This window comes from Lepisosteus oculatus, chromosome 6, assembly GCF_040954835.1.
Source record: "Lepisosteus oculatus isolate fLepOcu1 chromosome 6, fLepOcu1.hap2, whole genome shotgun sequence".
NCBI lineage: Eukaryota > Metazoa > Chordata > Actinopteri > Semionotiformes > Lepisosteidae > Lepisosteus > Lepisosteus oculatus.
This window is the reverse complement of record NC_090701.1, coordinates 9472586-9492073: the sequence shown is the minus strand read 5'-3', so window position 1 is coordinate 9492073 and position 19488 is coordinate 9472586. Positions and strand designations below refer to the sequence as shown.

General features: G+C 36.4%; 1 protein-coding gene across 1 annotated transcript in view; it reads left to right on the top strand.

Moving 5' to 3' along the window:
- dnah5l (dynein, axonemal, heavy chain 5 like) overlaps positions 1 to 19488 on the top strand; it is a 148907-nt gene that overhangs the window by 100381 nt on the left and 29038 nt on the right. Inside the window, exons 60-66 of the mRNA XM_015354877.2 lie at positions 4637 to 4804; positions 7987 to 8205; positions 9406 to 9582; positions 9785 to 9979; positions 12583 to 12738; positions 15957 to 16139; positions 19180 to 19350. Of these exons, the coding sequence (XP_015210363.2) occupies positions 4637 to 4804; positions 7987 to 8205; positions 9406 to 9582; positions 9785 to 9979; positions 12583 to 12738; positions 15957 to 16139; positions 19180 to 19350 (1269 nt within the window). The remainder of the gene's footprint in view (positions 1 to 4636; positions 4805 to 7986; positions 8206 to 9405; positions 9583 to 9784; positions 9980 to 12582; positions 12739 to 15956; positions 16140 to 19179; positions 19351 to 19488) is intronic.

Sequence of the window (19488 nt, the reverse complement as noted above, 5' to 3'; positions counted from 1 at the left end):
AATGCCAATTCATGATGAAAAAAGAAACAATAACATGGGGACATATCTGGCTGTAATTTAACCAGATTGGAGAATTACTTTCTCTTTTCTAAGGGGGCTTGAGTGCTGATGTCAGAAACATTCACAAGCTCTTGTTGGGCTTTTGAATTAACAACCAACTCCAACTTCCCTTGGGATGATATTACCTTTGTCTGTGTAAAACAATACCCCCTGGGAGTCACCAACCAGAAGATCATTTATAAGGAATAAAATCAAAGTCATAGTTCTACCCTTGGGGAACCTCAAGGCGTACAGTTAGAAAATTAGATCCCTTCATTATTTTACCAAATCAGCAATTTTCAAACAAACATGATTTAATTCCATCTCTGTTTAGCACTACAAAATGTAATGCTCTCTTGCATATATATATGGCTTCCTCTAACTGTTTTGTTACAATTTTAAAAAATAAACAAATGTAGACGTTATCGATTGAACTCAAATTTGATTGTTCAACAGCATCCCCTTCTTACGCCAATTAAATCTGATCTGGATTTCTGAAACCAGGAGAGAATGTCTTTGTTCTTCTGAAATCCTGTTTTTTAATATTAGGCATTTTCTTCAATTTCCAACTTCATTTTCTTAGCCGTATTTTATACCAAGGTTTGACATCTACTTACATGTATATATATACTGTAATGTATATTGTATACAGTATGATATCCCAGGAGCCATAATCTTCAAGATCTATCACCGTTTATATGTATGCTTTGAACCACTGTGGAACTATATTAAGGATTATCTGACAGATAATGCCATTTTAGCACATCATTATAATACTGTACTAGGAAACAATTCATTTTAACACACAGACTTTAAATCTATAATGAGTAGATTTCATTGTAAATCCATTTTTTCCTTTGTTTCTATAATTTCATCCAGTACTATATACTGAATGCTGTAAATATACAGCAGTATTGAAAGGTGTTCCTTGAAAGTGTTTTCATCAGAAAGCAGGAGGTCACAATGAATTATGGGAAATGTGAATGTTAATTATTACCTCAATGTTTAATGAACCATACAGAATGAACATCCAGTTGTGTACTGCATATAATAAGCCAAAGTTAGCAGCTATGGACAGCTGTTTTGCCCTTTTTAAAGCTTATCTGTACAGCACAGCTATGTGTATGTATTAAAATGGGGAACTGCATTAGTATACAAGCTACAAAGGAAGGAAAAGACCTTATTTCCTTTCTGACATAGCATCTCTCCCTTTTTACCCCATATTCCTGAAGAAGGCTCCATTGTTTTTGTCTCTTTTTTCCTGTATTTATACTGTTTAGTTCAAGTAGGTCAATACTGTTATAATGTATTACTGTATTTACAGTTATACTGTTTTCTACATATACTGTTTATATGTAGAAAACAAAGAGCAGGTTGTATTCCTTTGATTGGTAAGTTTACATCTCTCCCTGCTACGCTTCATCTAATCTTGGTTGTAACTGCTGTGAAACACATCAGAGAAGTTCATGTATCCATGTAGATCTGTGTTTTATTGGAGAGATATGCAGTATGATAATATGCTGTTTCACTTTTGACTGAGCTGCAGTCCACAGTGGCAATGACCGAGAAATACTGTATACCTCTAAGTGTCCAGTTCAACTAAGCCTGAGAAAAGGCAGTTATAAAATGATAAATGATGTAGAGGTCTTATAAGGCACCATATTATTCCCCATGGACTTTCAGAACGTGTGTGCTTATAACGCTTCGGAGATGTGTATTGAATTTTTAGTAGACATTTTTTCAATGCATTCACTTTCAACGTCTGTACTTTGTGGGTGGATGGGGGTGATTGGCATTTTTAAAATGTCAAACATTTTAAGCGTGGTTTTACATGAATAAGGACAGATCAATCTATAAAAAACAGATGTGTGAACATCCACAGTCAATTGAGTATTGGGGTCCAAAATTAAAAGGTACACTTGTTGAAATGTAAAAGAATTTGCTGTTAGCTGTTTTATTTTTAGAATCAAAATTTATCATGAAAGATGAGATTTTGAAATTAAACAAATCAGCTGATGAAACATTTAAAGCAAACTACTGTATAGTTATGAGTGTGTCTTACCATCTCCCCTGTTACCCCATTATGATTACCTGATGTGGAGAGAGGCATAAAACAAAAGCAATAGGTTAGAGAGCTAGGGCTACAGAATGTGCGAGTTTCAAAATGAAATGTCTTTTTTGTGTCCCTGTTGGACCAATTTCTATTGCATTCATGATGAGGTACCTTGTGTGTTTACGTGCTTTATTTCTAGAATTTCCTGGTATTGTAGATCTGTAGTGCATTGCCAGAAGAAATAAAATGATAAACTGGATGGGAAAGCACGGTTGTCATAGGTTAATAACCACCTTTGAAGTGAGTTGTTGTATGACATACTCACATAGTTCAAGTTTTATGTGAAGAAAAATAATTAGGGTACAATAAGGTACAAATCTAACTTGCTGTTCTAGCTGATTTGTTCATTGTGTAAAAAATATCAAAACATCCCAATAAAGGCACACTGACAATGTGCTGTTCAAACATCATTATAGAAGCATTCGCAGCCTTGAAATATAACTTGATCAAACGTGATGTAAACTGGCTTTTGTTCAGTTAGTGTATGTATGTGTTGAGGATATTTACACAATGTAAAGTTCCTATGGTAACACTTACTCGTGACAGCAAGGTTACTAGTAATACAACAGACGATAGTGTAAAATAGCTTTCATTTCTGAGAACATATTTAAAGGCAAAGGTTCATGCAAGTTCTTTAAATATAAAAGTTCAATGATTTGTGATTATTCTGCAGGTCCACTGAATCATACATTAACCTACAGTATAACCATACACATACAGTATGTATACTGTATGTACATGTAACAGTAAGGACATGAAACTAGGGATTTTGTAGAGTTTAAAAAATCTACAATTTTTTATGATTTAAATGTGACTTATAGTCCATACAACAGCAAGATATTGTAATATTAAACAGCCATTTCATGACAGTAAATTAACAAATAATTAATTACTGTATGTTCCTTGTCTGTAATTGATAAGGTTCATGGTATTTCTGCATGTCGCTAAATTGTGAGAGCAGTTGGCCATATATATTAAATCATATGAATCAAAAAATAAATTGAGGTTGTATAATGTAAATTAGAATTGCTTTTAGGTAAGGGCAACTAATAGATTAAGGTTGTGCTATGGCTTGAATAAATTCTTGATACTCTTGGATTTTTGTAGTCATTGCTGTTTTCAAGGCAACAACAGAATGATTTGAACTGTCTAAGGAATTTATTTGGAAGAATAACACCCATGCTGTTTTAGAAATTGCTGTGTGCTGCTATCTGTGTTAATCCCATATCTGTGTGGCCTCCCACTCTGTAAATCTCGTTCATCCCAATTATAGAGCACCTGCTGAAGAGTCCTTTTGGTGGACAGATAGCAGTCAGAGATAGGACTGTTGCAAGGTAAACAGCATTCTGAAGTGTTGCATGTGTATCACACTGTTAGTCTCTAAGTGTCAAGATGGCCTTGCTTTATAGAAGATGACCTTGGTGTTTCTGAATCATGTCAGACTTGCTTTACTACTGACTTTTAATCTGTCTTGAACATGGCAGTGCAAATGAAACCTTTAAAAGACATTTAGAAAAAAAAACAACTCTTTGCCCCCACAAACAATTGTTTGCTGAATGCCCTCCAGAACAGACTATGGCTAACAGATAAGTTACTTTGTCTTTCATTATGTGCTCTGTGACTAACAACAATCATTTGTTACAGCAGTCGATTGTCTTTCAGGTATTGTGCAGTTTATCCTATGTCAGAATACTCCCTACTGCAGTGATAATGATAATGGGAATAATGGATTATTTTCACCTCTTGAATTCCATCAGTTTTAGTAAAGTGTAGTCAGCGGTATTCACAGTGAAAATGCCCAGTCGTAGTAATGATACTCCGCTACTTTATTCAGATCCACACACAGCTGCAGAAGAACAATCTTTACATGGTTCACCGTTTAAAACAAATCTGACAGAAGAAACTATTCTACTCTTTATTAAAGTGCTTACTTATAAACTTGGAGCTAAATCCCCAATACTGACAAGAAATAGCTATCTTCCATTTAGTGTATCCCCAAAGGGTCTAGGGTCATATGAAATGAACAGGTTAAAAGGATCATTTGTCCACCTATAAGGAATGTCAATCATTATTTTTACAAGGAAAATCCAATTTGGCACTTTAATCTATTTCATCAGACACATTGTCTTTCTGTTCAAGGTTATTACCTTAGTCTTGCACCTATTCTCATTCTGTTTGGGCTGATTGGGGGGATCCCTTTTCCTTAATTTGTTCATTTACATTGCTCACATTGTGTGTCACACTTACTTATTGCCTTTTTGGGTTTAAACATTAATGGCAGGTATGACTGCACTCTAGAGGTAAGCCGCCTCTTTAATAGGTTGAAATGGCATGTCACTAATAATATGTTTTTATTATTAAGAAGAAACTTGTCATCTTATTTCAACACCTCTCAAAAACAGCAGGCAGTAAAAATCACACACAGTATGTAGGAATTCAAGGTGAGATCGCTTTAAGCAATTCTGCCGCAACGTTTCTTGTCAGGACACCATCACAGAAGAAGTTGTTGAACTGCTCACCCCTTACTTGGAAATGGAAGATTATAACCTGGAAACAGCCAAGAAAGTCTGTGGCAACGTGGCAGGGCTATGTTCCTGGACTGAGGCAATGGCATACTTCTTTGGCATCAACAAGGAGGTCCTTCCTTTAAAGGTATATTGTATTTTGGTGACTAGCTCTCACATTGCATCCTACAGCAGGTGTCTTCAGCATTCAAAGGTAAGAAAATGAAATGCATGCGCAGATGTTTAAGGTAAGTGTTAAATACAAGTACACATATTGTCACGGATATCGGAAGGGCATGCCGTGGAATGACAAGGTGAGCAGTAGAGCCCTATGCGTAGCGGCAAAAGAGGCAACATGGAGGCTAGCCCAGGCTCAGGGGGTCAGACGATGTCAGTAAAGAAACCTATGCCCTCAGGCCACGGACAGGAGCCACCTGGTGCTAGGTGGGTCTCAGGACAACCGTACCCCAGGAGCAGAGCAGAGACAGGAAGTAAATAGGCTACACACCGGAAAGACATGAATAATCACAGGGAGCAATGAACAGGACAGAAGTAGTGCGCCCTCTTGGAGTACATGGTGTGACATATATATACAATCATTTGAATCATTTGAATGCAATCATTTGAATTAGTGCATTAATCACCAGGTAAAAAGGACACCTACAGTATTTTCAAAAGCATACTATGTGTTTCACTGTTTGAATACTGGCACTGTTTGACCTTATGTACAGTAGCTACCGGAATGAATAATTGTTAAGGATGATTTAAAAAAATAACAAAGATATTTGTAATCACGATAATGCTTACACTTGGAGGGAACAGTATTCCACTGGAGGGAAAAGAGAGGTTAGGGTAGTCCCGTTCATCCAAAGTGGTCTATAAGCAGTGTGTCTCACTTTGCTGCAGTTTCTGATTACCGTCTTTGCTCAGTTCCAGCCCAATGGGCACGGGCTGAGCCAAACCTCTGACTTCTCCTCCAACAATGTGACAACGCCTGCCCTTATACAATATTATTCAGCACGAGTGGGTCACACTGGTTTTTTTTTCTGGCAGGACTGAGCAGATTCCTCCTCCTTCATGTCTTTCCTGGTCAATTTTTTCATACACATACCTTCAACACGTCACACTCTTTCACACTAGGCAGTTTCTATATTCACTTAGTTTACAGTTTTTGATCCTACTTGCTCCTTAATGGCCATTTCTCTTTCCCTGTACTATTTCTCTGACCTCTATACATCACTATTTTTCCTGTCAGATCCTGTTTGGCCAGGGACTACAAGATGCTTCTCTATACCAAACCACCTCTGACATAGCATCACCCAGTTTGCTCTTTGTGTGACTTTCTCTTTGCTACTTTTGTTCTCTCTGCCTTACTCCGTCCCTCTCTCTCACAGCACCTACTGTATTTGCCTGTCTGCAGCTCGTGAGACAGAGAGTGCTCTTGCAATTCAGTGTGCAACCTATAATCTTTCTTTCCTTTCTGTGGTGTGAAGATATGCTGGTACCTTTCCAATGGTAATAACTCACTCCAGGTGATAATATCTCCTACAGTATATCCCCTGATCCTATGAGTCAGTCAGGGGAACTTCTACACCACTTGGCCTGCCAAATGGGCTCTGCACAAAACCCCCCTATTCAGGACCTGTATGTCACACCTCAGTACAACATTCACTAGCCAGGCCCTTCTTCAAGCCATCCCACGTCTCTGAGCCCAACATGCCTGTTAGCCAGCCCAATCTATTTCTACTAAGAACCTTCAGCTGTGGAGACCTCATTCTCTCTCTTCCTTGTTGGAACCTAGGCACAGACTGAATCCCTTTCTTCCCAACTGATCTCATAAAGCCTCATAACCCTTACAAGGCTTATAAGCCTCCACTTTTATAGCCAACACACAACCCAGAGGTTTTGCTAATTCCACAGAAAGCTTATGTTTTCTACTTCTTCCTCTGCAGTGTAATTCCATTCCCTCTACCTCTCTCAGTATCACACACTGACAACTGTCATTAGCATAGTAACAATTATGAAGGTGGTACATTCAAAACCATTGGGTGCAATAGGGATTTAATTGCTTAACAGAATTGAATAGAGGGCCAGATATCCAACAAAACATTTTAACTATTAAGATACAAGAGGATCACACTGATTTGTTGTACTGTAAGTTTCAAACCCTTAATCTATCTTTTCTTAAACATGTTCACAGGTAAATAATTTAGGAAATCAGCACAGCCAGGTGATTTGACACATTTTACTTTTCACTATTGTCCTTTTTTGCGTATATTTTGCAAATAGTGCTTTGTGAAAATTTATAGTATGTCACATTCCAAATAAATGTTTTCAAATGCTAAAGTAACTGCTCAAAAACTGTAATTAAATTGAAGTAGTGGGATCTGTGAAGCGATACACTATATAAAAAGACATTTGTAGCAATCTGGACTTGCAATACCATTTCTGCCTCAGTTCATTATGCCAAACATGACGATCTTACAATGTTCTCCATCCACATAAATCATATTTAGTGCATAAAGCAGTTTGCAGTTTGCAGATTTTAAAATGTTTATGGATTTAACATAATGACTTTATGCCACATGCTGAAAGAAATTCATGAATTTTAAGTCTAAAAAAGGCTATGGGGAAAAAGTTCTTGAATAAATTGAATCCTAATTATTATAATCAGTGCCCCCATGGTTAACTGAATTGCAGTGCAAATATAAACCAAGTTCTGGACCAAATTATGTACATTTAATCACAGGCCTGTTTTTATTTCTTGGGGATTGGCTGTAATTTTCACAGGAATTAATTATAAAAACTGAAAAGTACTGCATTCATTACAAATAGAAAGAAATAAAGTGTAATGTTTTTAGTGATTATTATTCTAAAATTGTGTCAGGTTCAACACAACAGGAATTCACCCAACTCACCAAATACAAAAAAGTGTTCAGACATTTAATTTTCCTGTTTTGAATATGTAGTGATATCTTGGAGGATTGTTGAAAATGCAAGAAACCATACTGGGATTCATTCCTCTGCCTTTTGGCAATAGGCAGGTCTCAACTCACTCATCTGAAGTTTTAAAAGATTTGCAAAGACACATGATGGAAACTTTTTTTAAAACAAAATATGCCTGGAAAGCTTCAAATATGATTTAAGGCAGAGGCAAGGAATTTATGATACTATAACCACCTGAAATCAGGTCGTTTTGCAATATCCAGTACGGATGGTTTAAAAATCGCTCCTGTTTTCAGTTGTGTATGTGGTAAACACTGAATGTGTACTGCAGCACTTATTTTTTTTCAAAACTGTTCCTTAAATGATTTGTTGTTCTTACTGTAGGCAAACCTGACTCTTCAAGAAGCACGTCTGGGTGTGGCTCAGACGGAACTAAAAAATGCCCAGCAGCAGCTGGACGCCAAGCAGAAGGAGCTGGATGAAGTGCAGGCCATGTACGATGCAGCCATGAGGGAGAAGCAGACCTTGCTTGACGACGCTGAGGCTTGCCGGAGGAAGATGAGCAATGCCACAGCTCTCATTGAGGGGCTGGGGGGAGAGAAGGCAAGAACACAGCACCTATTAATGATGCAAAGGAACAAGTAATGGGTTTATTCCATGCTGAAAAGAGAAGAGAGAAAACACAATGAAGCCTTCTTCAGCCAAAACGTTGTGTTTTCTCTCTTCTCTTTTCAGCATGGAATAAACCTATTACTTGTTCCTTTGCAGCCTACGCATGCTGACTCAGCCAACCCACCTGAACTACTTCTACCTATTAATGGTGTCCTGGGCAACAGTTCTAAATCCCCCCAGGACAATTAAAATAGTTATGCTTGAGGGTAATTGAATTGGCCCTCATTTTTTTTTTGTCTACAACACATGGAGAGTTTCTCTATTATTTAATGGGCTACGATTTCAGTATTAGTAATACAGCTATTCTCGCTAGATCCCTCAGTCAGTTAATGAATGTCAAGAAAAGATTGAACCATAAAGGCCAAGGAGCTTTGAGCATGATGAAGTCGATTGTTAAGGAGTGGAAGGCTCTTAGTCTGTGCCTAGGTCAGGCTGTTCATAGGTCTGAATACTTACACAGTTGACATTTTATTTGTTGTTCGTTAGTTTTTGGTGATATTGACTGTAACATACTCTAAGTCATCCTCAGTTTAGGCATTTAGGTTCAGGAAAAAATAATAAGTGAAAAAATGTGCATACCTCATTTTGTTATTTCGCAAAATAGAACTCCACAGGAAAGGTCGAACTTTTTTCTAAGACAATTTATAGCAGTGTGCTGTTTTCTAAAGAAACAGAAAATTTGACAAGATATTGTAAATTATGTCTCATCAGTGCAATGTACAATTTTAATATAGCATTCTTGGATTTAAATTCTAACATAAATAGATGTTAGATATGCTAAATATGGAATGCATTGTAACAAGAGGCCTCATTTCACAGAGAATGTCAACATACAAATGGGCAAGGTAGTAATTAATGGGAAATGAAATTAAAAATCCTAAACTTCAAGCAGAATTCCAGCTTGAAAATTGGAAGCTTATAGAGTTCAGAATCAATGGGAAGAACTGTTCTCTGTTATTTGAAAAGATTAATAAATAAGTTGTGTTTTCTGTCAAAAATAAAGCTACTCCTTAAACTGCACCTACCACGTACATTTCTTTGCTGTCACTGAGGGTAACCTACAGTACTGTGTGACTGTTCGTGCTGTCTTGACTTCTATTTTACTGTATCTTTTTCATGTCTGTCTACTAGATCCGATGGACAGAGAGCAGCAGACTCTTCCAGGACCAGATCAAGCGGTTGGTGGGAGATGTGCTACTGGCCACTGGCTTCCTGTCCTACTCAGGACCGTTCAACCAGGAGTACAGGAACCTTTTGCTGCAGCTGTGGAAAAAAGAGATGAGCATGTACAAAATCCCCTATAGTGATGTACGTCATCAAATCCCTGCATTTACAGTACAGTATATGGACAATATTCATGTTCATGGTGATGTGAAAAGCTATTATCTAAATTTTGTTGTTGTATTTAGTATTTTAGTTTTTAGGGATAAGCAACTTTTTATTTTCCACTGCATCATCTTGTCCTGTTTTATTCATTTTTGTGGATTTTGATTTACCCTTGTATTCTCAGGACCTTAATCTTATCAGTATGCTGGTGGACAATGCCACCATCGGTGAATGGAACCTGCAGGGTCTTCCCAACGATGATCTGTCCATTCAGAATGGTATTATTGTGACCAAAGCTTCCCGCTACCCACTCCTCATTGACCCCCAGGGTCAGGGCAAGATCTGGATCAAAAACAAGGAGAAGGCAAATGAACTGCAGGTAATAACAGGTTTTCGGTGTGTATGTTATGAGCCTTTTCAGGCTCTCCCCCAATCAGTGGTCCAGTGACCAATGAGCCTTAGGCAATTAGATGTGACTTTTTTCTTCCCTACCATAACAATAATGTTGATATGTTTTTTCTTAATTTAAAAATCATATAAAATCATATAGCAAGAAAAAAAGTAATTGGCAAATATATAAATCATTATAAACATAGAACCAAAGAAGAGGCCTGATCTCAATGGCCATTTCCGAACAGCTTATGGAAAACGACATCATTTTATTTTAAGCATAATGACAGAAGTCTAATTTTAAGATAATCTATATCCTGCCAAACCACAAAGCAAATGAAGAGCCTAGCATTTTTTAGTTCTGACTAACTTCTTCATTGCTTTTTCAGCAAGTAGCCAGACAATAGAGCTGTTTACCAGCTTCTACAACAAGTCTCTTTTTCGATAAAACCAAAACTCTTTCGCAAAGCTCAAATAAATCTCCAAAGCCTGATTGCATCTTACCCATTGAATTCAAGGAAACAAAGAAATGCTATTCTGAACCTATTGATGGGTTCTTCCAGCAGTCATCTATCGCACTTATAGATGGAAAAATTTCCAAAGTATTACCCCTCCCCAAGAAGGTGGACAAAAGTCGTTCAGGTAATACGTTTTTTACCCATCACTGAGGATGTCCTAACTAGATTAGATTGGCTACTCTAAATTATTCTTATTTCTGTGGAGAGCAGGAGGGTGCTTTTAGTGTTGTCTTGCATTCTTTGTCTCCTGGATAGACTGCCACTTCCCATTATAAATTGATAATGGATGGATGACTTATTGATAATGGATAAACCGACTGGAGATTTCAGAATTCAGAACCTTTGAACAGACACCTCTTGTGACAAACAGAGGAACAGTTGAAGTACCCCATTACAACAAATGCACACACAGGAGAGAAAACAGTACTTCAACAGAAACAGAGCACTAAATGAAGAGCAGATGAAGGACAATTCTAACCAGTCAAATAAAATAGTGCACTGTTTTACAGTAAACAGCAACAACAGTTATAAGGATAATCCTAGTCCCAGGTTTTTTGTAGTTTAGTTTATCATACTTGTCAGGTTGAAACATGTGCTTAATTTCAGTGACATTAACTTAAATTGTTTGTTGTGGAATTAAAGTATTCTTTGAAATAAATTAGCTGTACCTTACTTTTCCTGTATTATAAATCCTATACTTGTCTTGTTAAGGTGAACAATATAACTACATTAGTTGTTTATTCTGTTGTTTTATTTTTTCAGATTTTACTCGTCTTTCCAAAATGCATAACAGGTATAATGAAGGAAAAATTAAGAATTAAGTAATAACAAAAATTTAGTCATTATTAGTAATGCTTGCAGTCTAAGACAGCTTTTTCAAAAAGCTGACTTAGAGCAAAATCTTTCAGTTTGTAATAACAGAAAGAGAATTTGCTTTTAACAAGGTAAAACAAGGCAGAGTCTGAACACTTTTAAAACACACAGTTACTTGACTGATGACCTGGTTTTATTTTAGAGTCAGCCAGCAAATCCTTTGATAAAAGACATTTTCTCAGGTTCACCTTACTGAGTTTTATCATTTGCACCTGTACATCTCCTGGTGAACATGTCTTTATTGATTGCTATTTCACCTAGTGTTGTGCAACAATCTTAAAGGAACATTCTGAATCAGGTTTCGTTTTAACACATGAGATTACTTAAAATCAGGCTTCTGTCTGATGTCTTTCTCGTGAGTTAGGCTATGGAGCCATAACTGCTGTAAGAACAGTCATTCTTCATAAGTTTACATGGATGTTAATCGACTCTCCTCCTAAAGGGTTCTTTAAAAAAGCATCTACTGTAGGGAGAGCTTGTGTGGTTTGTAATAAATTGCGCTAGCTCTCTAATGAAGAGCAAACACTTTTGATCACCAGAATGTTGATATTGCTATCCATGACATTATAGAAATATGTATTTTATTATATAAGATATTGCTGGTACGGAATTTGTCCAGAGAAGAGCAACCAAGTACATTCCCTGGCTCAAAGGAATGACCTGCGCTAACAGTATAAAATGACAAAATCCTTTAAGCCTTAAAGAGGCTTAAACTTAGAGGCTCTAACCTTCAAAAGGCTGTTTCTGCACTATGAAATATCCAATACCAGACTGTTTTGCAGGATCAGAGATCAAGATTTTAGAAGTTCTGACACTCCCACATACCTGACACAGATGCAGCCATTCTTTGATAGCATAATGCAAGGATATTATTGGCCAAAATGCAATAATATGCAATGTTGTGTCATCTGAAATTTTAATTGTTGAGTTAATATTAAAAGTATTGAGGCATTTTATGCTTTTAGGGAGAAAGTATACTTGTTTTGATATAGATTAAATATTTTGAGAGGGCAACAAACCCAGGCATTGTCTGTTAAATAAAATGTTAGTCATTTTTTCTTCTAATATTTTTGTGAATTTGTTGCAAATGTACAGCAAGTGATAGGTTTCATTTGACCTTTTCTTTAGTAAATATGTACAGTATAATGCATCCCCCTTTTCTTTGTAAAGACCTAATTCCACTATTGTTTATGAACTTCAGGTGACATCTTTAAACCACAAATACTTCCGAACACATTTGGAGGACTGCCTGTCCCTTGGAAGACCTTTGTTGATTGAAGATGTTGGAGAAGAGCTGGATCCTGCACTGGACAACATACTAGAAAAGAACTTCATCAAATCTGGGTCTACATACAAAGTAAGAACCTAATCTATAGATAGCATTTCCAAAGAGGTCTGGTTGCTCAAACACCTCACTATTAAAACATCTTTTAAACATGCTTCTAATAAATTAACTTAAAGCATCCATAACAGCTGAATCTGTATGCTGCACAGCAGACTGGGAAGGAGTGATATTTTGTAATAGTTAAAATCGTGTGAAGATTCAGTTTTCTCTTTCTTTAGCAAAAATTGGTACAGTATTAATTGTGGAAACATCCCACAACAAAAATAAAATTGCCAGGTTTTAGTCTTTACTCTGTTAGTCTATTACATGTATGTTGTAATTAGCAGTTGCCTATTTAACAAAACTGGATAATTAAGTACTTAACTGAAAGCATGCAGGTTTGTTTTATGTCTTATGAATGAACAAATGAAACAGAAATAAACTATATAATTTGGCGGAGGAGATACTACTGTTACCAAAAGCTTTTCTGTGCAAACTGGTCTTTGCAATGTCATTTATTGGCTACAACATACTGTACAGTTCCTTTTAGTAACACTCAAGTAAGATAAATCTTTTAAACTAGAATATTTCTATGTATATGCACCCCTAAAAAAATGTTTTACTTATGTGTCAGTTTCCTCTTGTGTGTCAACTCCCATGTGCAAACTACAGTACATACTATAGGCTTGAGGGTAAAACCTTAGATAATTTGTAGATATTTAAATCTGTTTTAAATATATCAATGTCACATTTGCAAGACACTAGCGAAATGCATGGCATTACATCAACTCTTGGTTTGCCTTACTTGAGTGCATGCCACAGTCAAACCTTCCAGAATATCCTTTCACTCTACTAGACATAGAAGTAACTCTTCTTAGTCTTTCAAGAAGTCAATGATTTCTGGTTGTTATTCAACCTAACTTCGCACTTAATGAAGCGAACTCCTAACTGAACAAATCAATTGCTTAATTAAACCTTTTTTGTATTGTTTTCATCACACAGAGTTAGATTTTGAGATTTTATAAATAATGTTAGGTTGGCAATTTATTAGGAGTACAATAAGGAACTATTTCAAAGGTTTAATTAGGATAATGATCAGTGCTATTAGGGGCTCCATTAAGTAATTCAGGAGCTCAGGAATAACAAGGAGCAGGACTCAGAAGCTCTGCCCTGTGTGTTTTACTATAATTTCTCAAATGTGACATTGATAAATGCACTTCTCACAGTAGAAGCATTTGCACTAAATTATCAAAAAAAATGTACTATTGTTTTCAGAAGTGACAAAGGATATGAAAATAGATACTTTTCATATGGGTACCCACAAAATGTCATACCCCTTTTTATTAGTCTTAGAAAATAGGCATGAAAGCGTATCAGTCTCTTTTGCAAGCTCATATATTTAATCCATTTTTTCACTAAACTTGAAATGAACTAAAACTATACCATTATCAGTCTCTTGTAGCCTTGTGGTTGCATGAAAAATTAATTACAAAGGAAAAGAAGAAAGTCAGTGGCCTAAATGACTTACTTGCAGTACTGTAAATACTCTTAGAAGCTTCCACTAGGGGCCACCACTGCTTTAACCAAATTTTCCCTCTACCGAACCTTTCCTGGCAAGATAGACAATGGATGGACAGACAGGAATCACTATTCTGTGGGCTCATTAAGCAATGCTTATCATATTACATACAGCATGATCAAACAAGTATAATCTATTATTTTCCAGTTGGAAGTCCCATTTGAAAACTTCTTGAATTTTTGTTTTCACTTGTCATTTAGGATTCCATCCCTCTGTTCATTTTCTAACTGCTTCTTCCAATTTAGAGTCGTGGGAGAAGCCCATGCTGGCGAGCAAGGGGCACAAGGCAGGGTATAGACTGGTCGGGACACCACTTCATTACAGGACAGCCACACAGACACAAACAGACTCACACAAGTACCAGTTTGCCCAGAAGCCAATTAACCCACCAGTATGTTTGGACTTTAGGAGGAAACCAGATCACCCAAAGAAAACATGGTGGAATGTGTGGAGAACAGACAAACTACACGCTGACAGCACCGCAGGTCCTGAATTAAACCCAGGGCCCCAGTGCTTTGAGGCAGCAGTGCTAATCACTGCACCACTGTGCCTCCGTCATTTAGGATTCAGTGCTGTTAATTAGTGAAAATTATACATCTAAAATTAATGTGTTCTTGGTCATTAGATCTTTACTCAAAGCATACAGTATGGTTTCACATGTAGCCTGTTATTTAATGAGTATTAGTAAAAGACTCCCTGCTTCAAAATAATAAACGTGCCACGATGTAAAACAAAGAGTCATATGCTTGGTTTTCTTTGTTCCAACCTTAAGAGGTTTACTGTGTAACTAGGTGAATAATGGCAGCAAGATACTAAATAAGAACATTGTAAAGTAAATTAAGTAAAAATGCTGTACTGGGAGAGCTCAGACAGCAATCAGCTTGTTTCAGTATTTTGGCATTAGACAGTTATGTGTCACAATATTAAATAAGTAAACATTGAAATATTTGTCACCATATGTAATCTTTTATCAATAAACTATTTGTTGTAGAGTATTTTCTCTACTTCCTGAATTGTAGAAAGTTACTCTTGGTTCTAGAAAACAGGTGATCAAAGACAATAGACTGTCATAAAGTGCAGACAACCCAACAAAAGAAAATAAGACTATACATGCAAACCAGAACTAATTTAATTCATTTCCATAGGGAAACATTGAATAACAACATATATCTAAAGCATTTCCATGCAGCCCTTTCAAGTGTCAAGACTTTTAATGTTTTCTTAAGCTCTCTTGCTGAGAGAATGAGGTTTAGATTAACATGATATTAGCAAGTGTTACTCGGGGGTTTTAAAGCAACAGAATAAACAGAATAAATTCACATAAGATATTGTGGTAAGTAGGCCTACATTTGTAACTTAACAATAGAGTGGAGCAGTTACTGAGGAACACCTATATCCCAGCTAACTACTAATGTTGTGTAATTATTAGGATTAAACACTTTTTACAATATTGTGGTTTTGCTCCACAAAAAATAAAAAGAACAGTTATTATTATTATTATTATTATTATTATTATTATTATTATTATTATTATTATTTTTATTATTATTATTATTATTATTATTATTATTAAAGTAGGAGGTTCACAACTGATCTATTATTGGAGGGGGAATTCTCTGTGGACACAAACCTTTTCCTGACCACTATTCCTGTTTTTTGCTGCCATTCCCAGGTTAAAGTGGGTGACAAAGAGGTTGACGTCATGAAAGGTTTTACTCTTTACATAACCACCAAACTAGCCAACCCAGCCTACACCCCTGAGATCAGTGCCAAGACAGCTGTGATCGATTTCACTGTTACAATGAAGGGGCTTGAGGACCAGCTGCTGGGACGTGTCATCCTCACAGAGAAGCAGGCAAGTCCTTTATCAGAGCCAAGCTTCACTCGTTCAAGCTTCACATTGTAGCCTGTGATTCCTCAAATCACACACTGCTTGGAGACCTTTAATCTGGACATTGACTTCATTCTAAACAGCCTGACAGAAACTGTGCTCAATGTGACAGGAGGAAACAATTCCTGTTTAGAACACGTATGAAATAAAAACGGTATGGACATTGGTATTTTGATTGATATTCACATTTTGCCTTTTGGGTAAATGCAATTTATACAGTATGTCTTGATAACTTTAAGGTTTGTTATGCCCTTGTTTTTATCCCTCTTTGTCCAATACGGGGTCATGGATTTACTTTTATTAAAGCAACAAAAAGGAACAGTACATAAAATTCTGCCCAAAAAAAAGGACTTTTCATATTCCTAGGAATAGCAAGCAAAGTGCACCTTCAGTGCCTTGTGGATGTTTTAGATTAAATATTAGTTTTATATGAGAGCAAGCTATTTGTCATTTTGCATTTCAAACAAGCACAGAAGGTAGGACTATAAATATTCCTATTTTATAACATGAATATAAAGTTGTGGAAATAAACAGTTATTCCAAAATGCATTTGTGGAGGATTTCTTTCACCTTCAAAATGTTAAGCAAAAAAAAACTGATAAAATCTTGGTTGCATCAGCCTAAAGCCAGATGATTTTCTTAAACATGACAGGGGTCTAATATTGCAAATATTAACCATTTGGTCTTCACAATAATTTCAGAAACAGAAGAACAAAGAACTTTGGGTGGAATTTTTTATGCATAAAACAAAGTGTTCACATATATTCAGACTGCAGACAGCATGTCTAGTAAATAGGCAGATATATCATTCATTATCTTGTTCTGTTTCTATGGTGATAAATACAAGGTGACCTTCACTAGCCACTAACAAATTCTGGCTTTCTCATAGAGTAATTATTAGATTTATTGTAACAATAACACCACCTTAGTTATGGTTTACAGAGAGGGGATTATATACAGTGCCTTGTAAAAGTTTCCACACCCTACAGTACCTATGGTGTCTTATTTTGTGAAAGAACACATTACACATTCATTTTAAGTTTATTTTATTCAAACTGAAACGTAAGGGTAAGGTAAGTTACAAAAAATATCAGAAAAAAAAATTATTTTAAAAAATAAAAAACACCAGTATTTAGTGGAAGCACCTTTGGCAGGAATTACAGCAGAAGGTTTGGGTCTCTACCAACTTTACCTGTTCTTCATGGCATATTTGCACAATGTCACAAGATGCATGAGGATACTGTAGCTTATGGACAGTAAGTCCAAGTCCTTCCACAGATTCTCAATAGCCTTCAAGTAAAGACTTTGGGCCATTCAGAGATGCACACTTTTTTATTATGACATCCAGTGTAGCTTTGGCCTTGTGCTTTGGATCAGTGTCCTGTTGAAAGATGAGTTTTCTTCCCACTTCTAAGACTTTAGCTGGCTGAAATAGATTTTCATCCCATGTTCACCTATATTTTGCTCCATCTAGAATTATTTCTATTCTGAAAAGCTTTCCAGTCCTTCCTGTGGAGAAGTGTCACCACAGCACGATGCTACCACCACCATACCTGACTGTAGGGATGGTGTTCACTTGGAGATGTGCTACAGTATGTTAGGTCTTCACTAAATCTGTTCTTATCTGACTACAACAAAGTTGTCGGCCCTAGGCTTACTTGCCTAGGCTTTGATTAACCTGACGTTTTTGAGAAAATGTGCTACACAACTTTTGTTTTCAAGGATGAATGTGCAACTCTCAAGTCAGCTTGGCAAGGTATCAAAAATATCTATAATATTATAGATAATATATATATATTGTAATATTTCACTTTAAATGCAGCTGTGTAAAAGTGCTACAAGTGGACATAGTTTTATGTGTATACAGTGCTGTTATATTCAACTGAGTGTCATCTGAACTAAGCCAAGAAATCCACTGTGTTTTCAGGGCATGCTTAAGGGTTCTTGCTCAAAGTGACCTTTTATTAATCCTCAATTTGAAAGAGTGCTCTTTAGAATTGCACCAGCCAAACCTTGTTTACTTTTTCCAAACAGAATGAATTGAACAGCTCATTTTTAATTAGAGCAACTCCTGCTTGCAGTTGAATTATGCTCCAGATTAATTTGTCATAGTTTTTTTTTTGTTGTGTGAATTGAACTCTTTGCTTGGTGCAGTGCCTAGTCAGCCACCTGGGAGTACTTGAAAATGGGATACTTCATCACAGTCGCAACATACACAGTACAAGCTGTGGATAAATGTTGACACAGAGGCAATGTAATTTGGCATTGGTTGATTACTGCTGTTAGTTGCATTTGAAGTTGATAGAACTTGCTACTGCTTTCTTTTTCAAAATGTTTGATCTTTGTATTGCACATGATTACTGACTATGTAGCAAAATACTGTTAATTTGCAAATAAAGTTCATCTGCTTTGAAAATATTCCCAATATTGAACAATGCATAAGAAATAGTTACGTTCTTGTTATGACAGCCATTTACATTTACAACCACATAAGTGGGCAAGAGATATTTATATTACTGTCCGAGTTGACCCTTTAAATCCACTGCTTTGATTAAAGGATCCCAAGAGTTTCATATAAAGCTGTTTTTTGTTCACTTGATTAAGGAAGGGCCTATGTATTAATTATACCCTCGTTAAATGAAGAGACTGATATCTATATGAAAATGTTGTAGTCCTAGATGCAGATAAGAATAACTCCAATCACACAGAGGTTATCATGTGGGAATGCCCAGCTGACACCAAAAGCAGAGATAAACTAAAGCCCAAAACAAAGATGACAATTACTTTAAAACAAACAAACACAGGCGACCTGCTTTGAAGTGTAAAATTTAACAAACGTGGCTATAGGGTCGAAAAAGTAGACTCTTTATTTTCCAGTTTCAAGGGTGTGTTCCTTCAGCTTCTGCATACAAAATACTGAAAATGCTTTATACTGGTAACTTTGGTAAACCTTTGGGTGGAAAAATATAGAATGATATTATAGTATCCACTTCTATTTTAACAGGAATTGGAGTCAGAAAGAGTAAAGTTGTTGGAAGAGGTGACATTCAACAAAAGGAAAATGCAAGAACTAGAAGATAACCTGCTGTTCCGCCTGACTAGTACTCAAGGCTCCCTGGTGGAGGATGAGTCCTTGATTGAAGTCCTCAGAGTGACAAAGACCACTGCAGAGGAGGTACTGTAAGAGCACAGCACTACAGCTAGAGATCATGTTTATGTTATAAACGCAGGGATAAGTCATGTGGTTTTGTTGGGGGGGAGGTGTGGTTTGGTATCATCCTTATATTCTATATATCCTTATATAAATATTCAG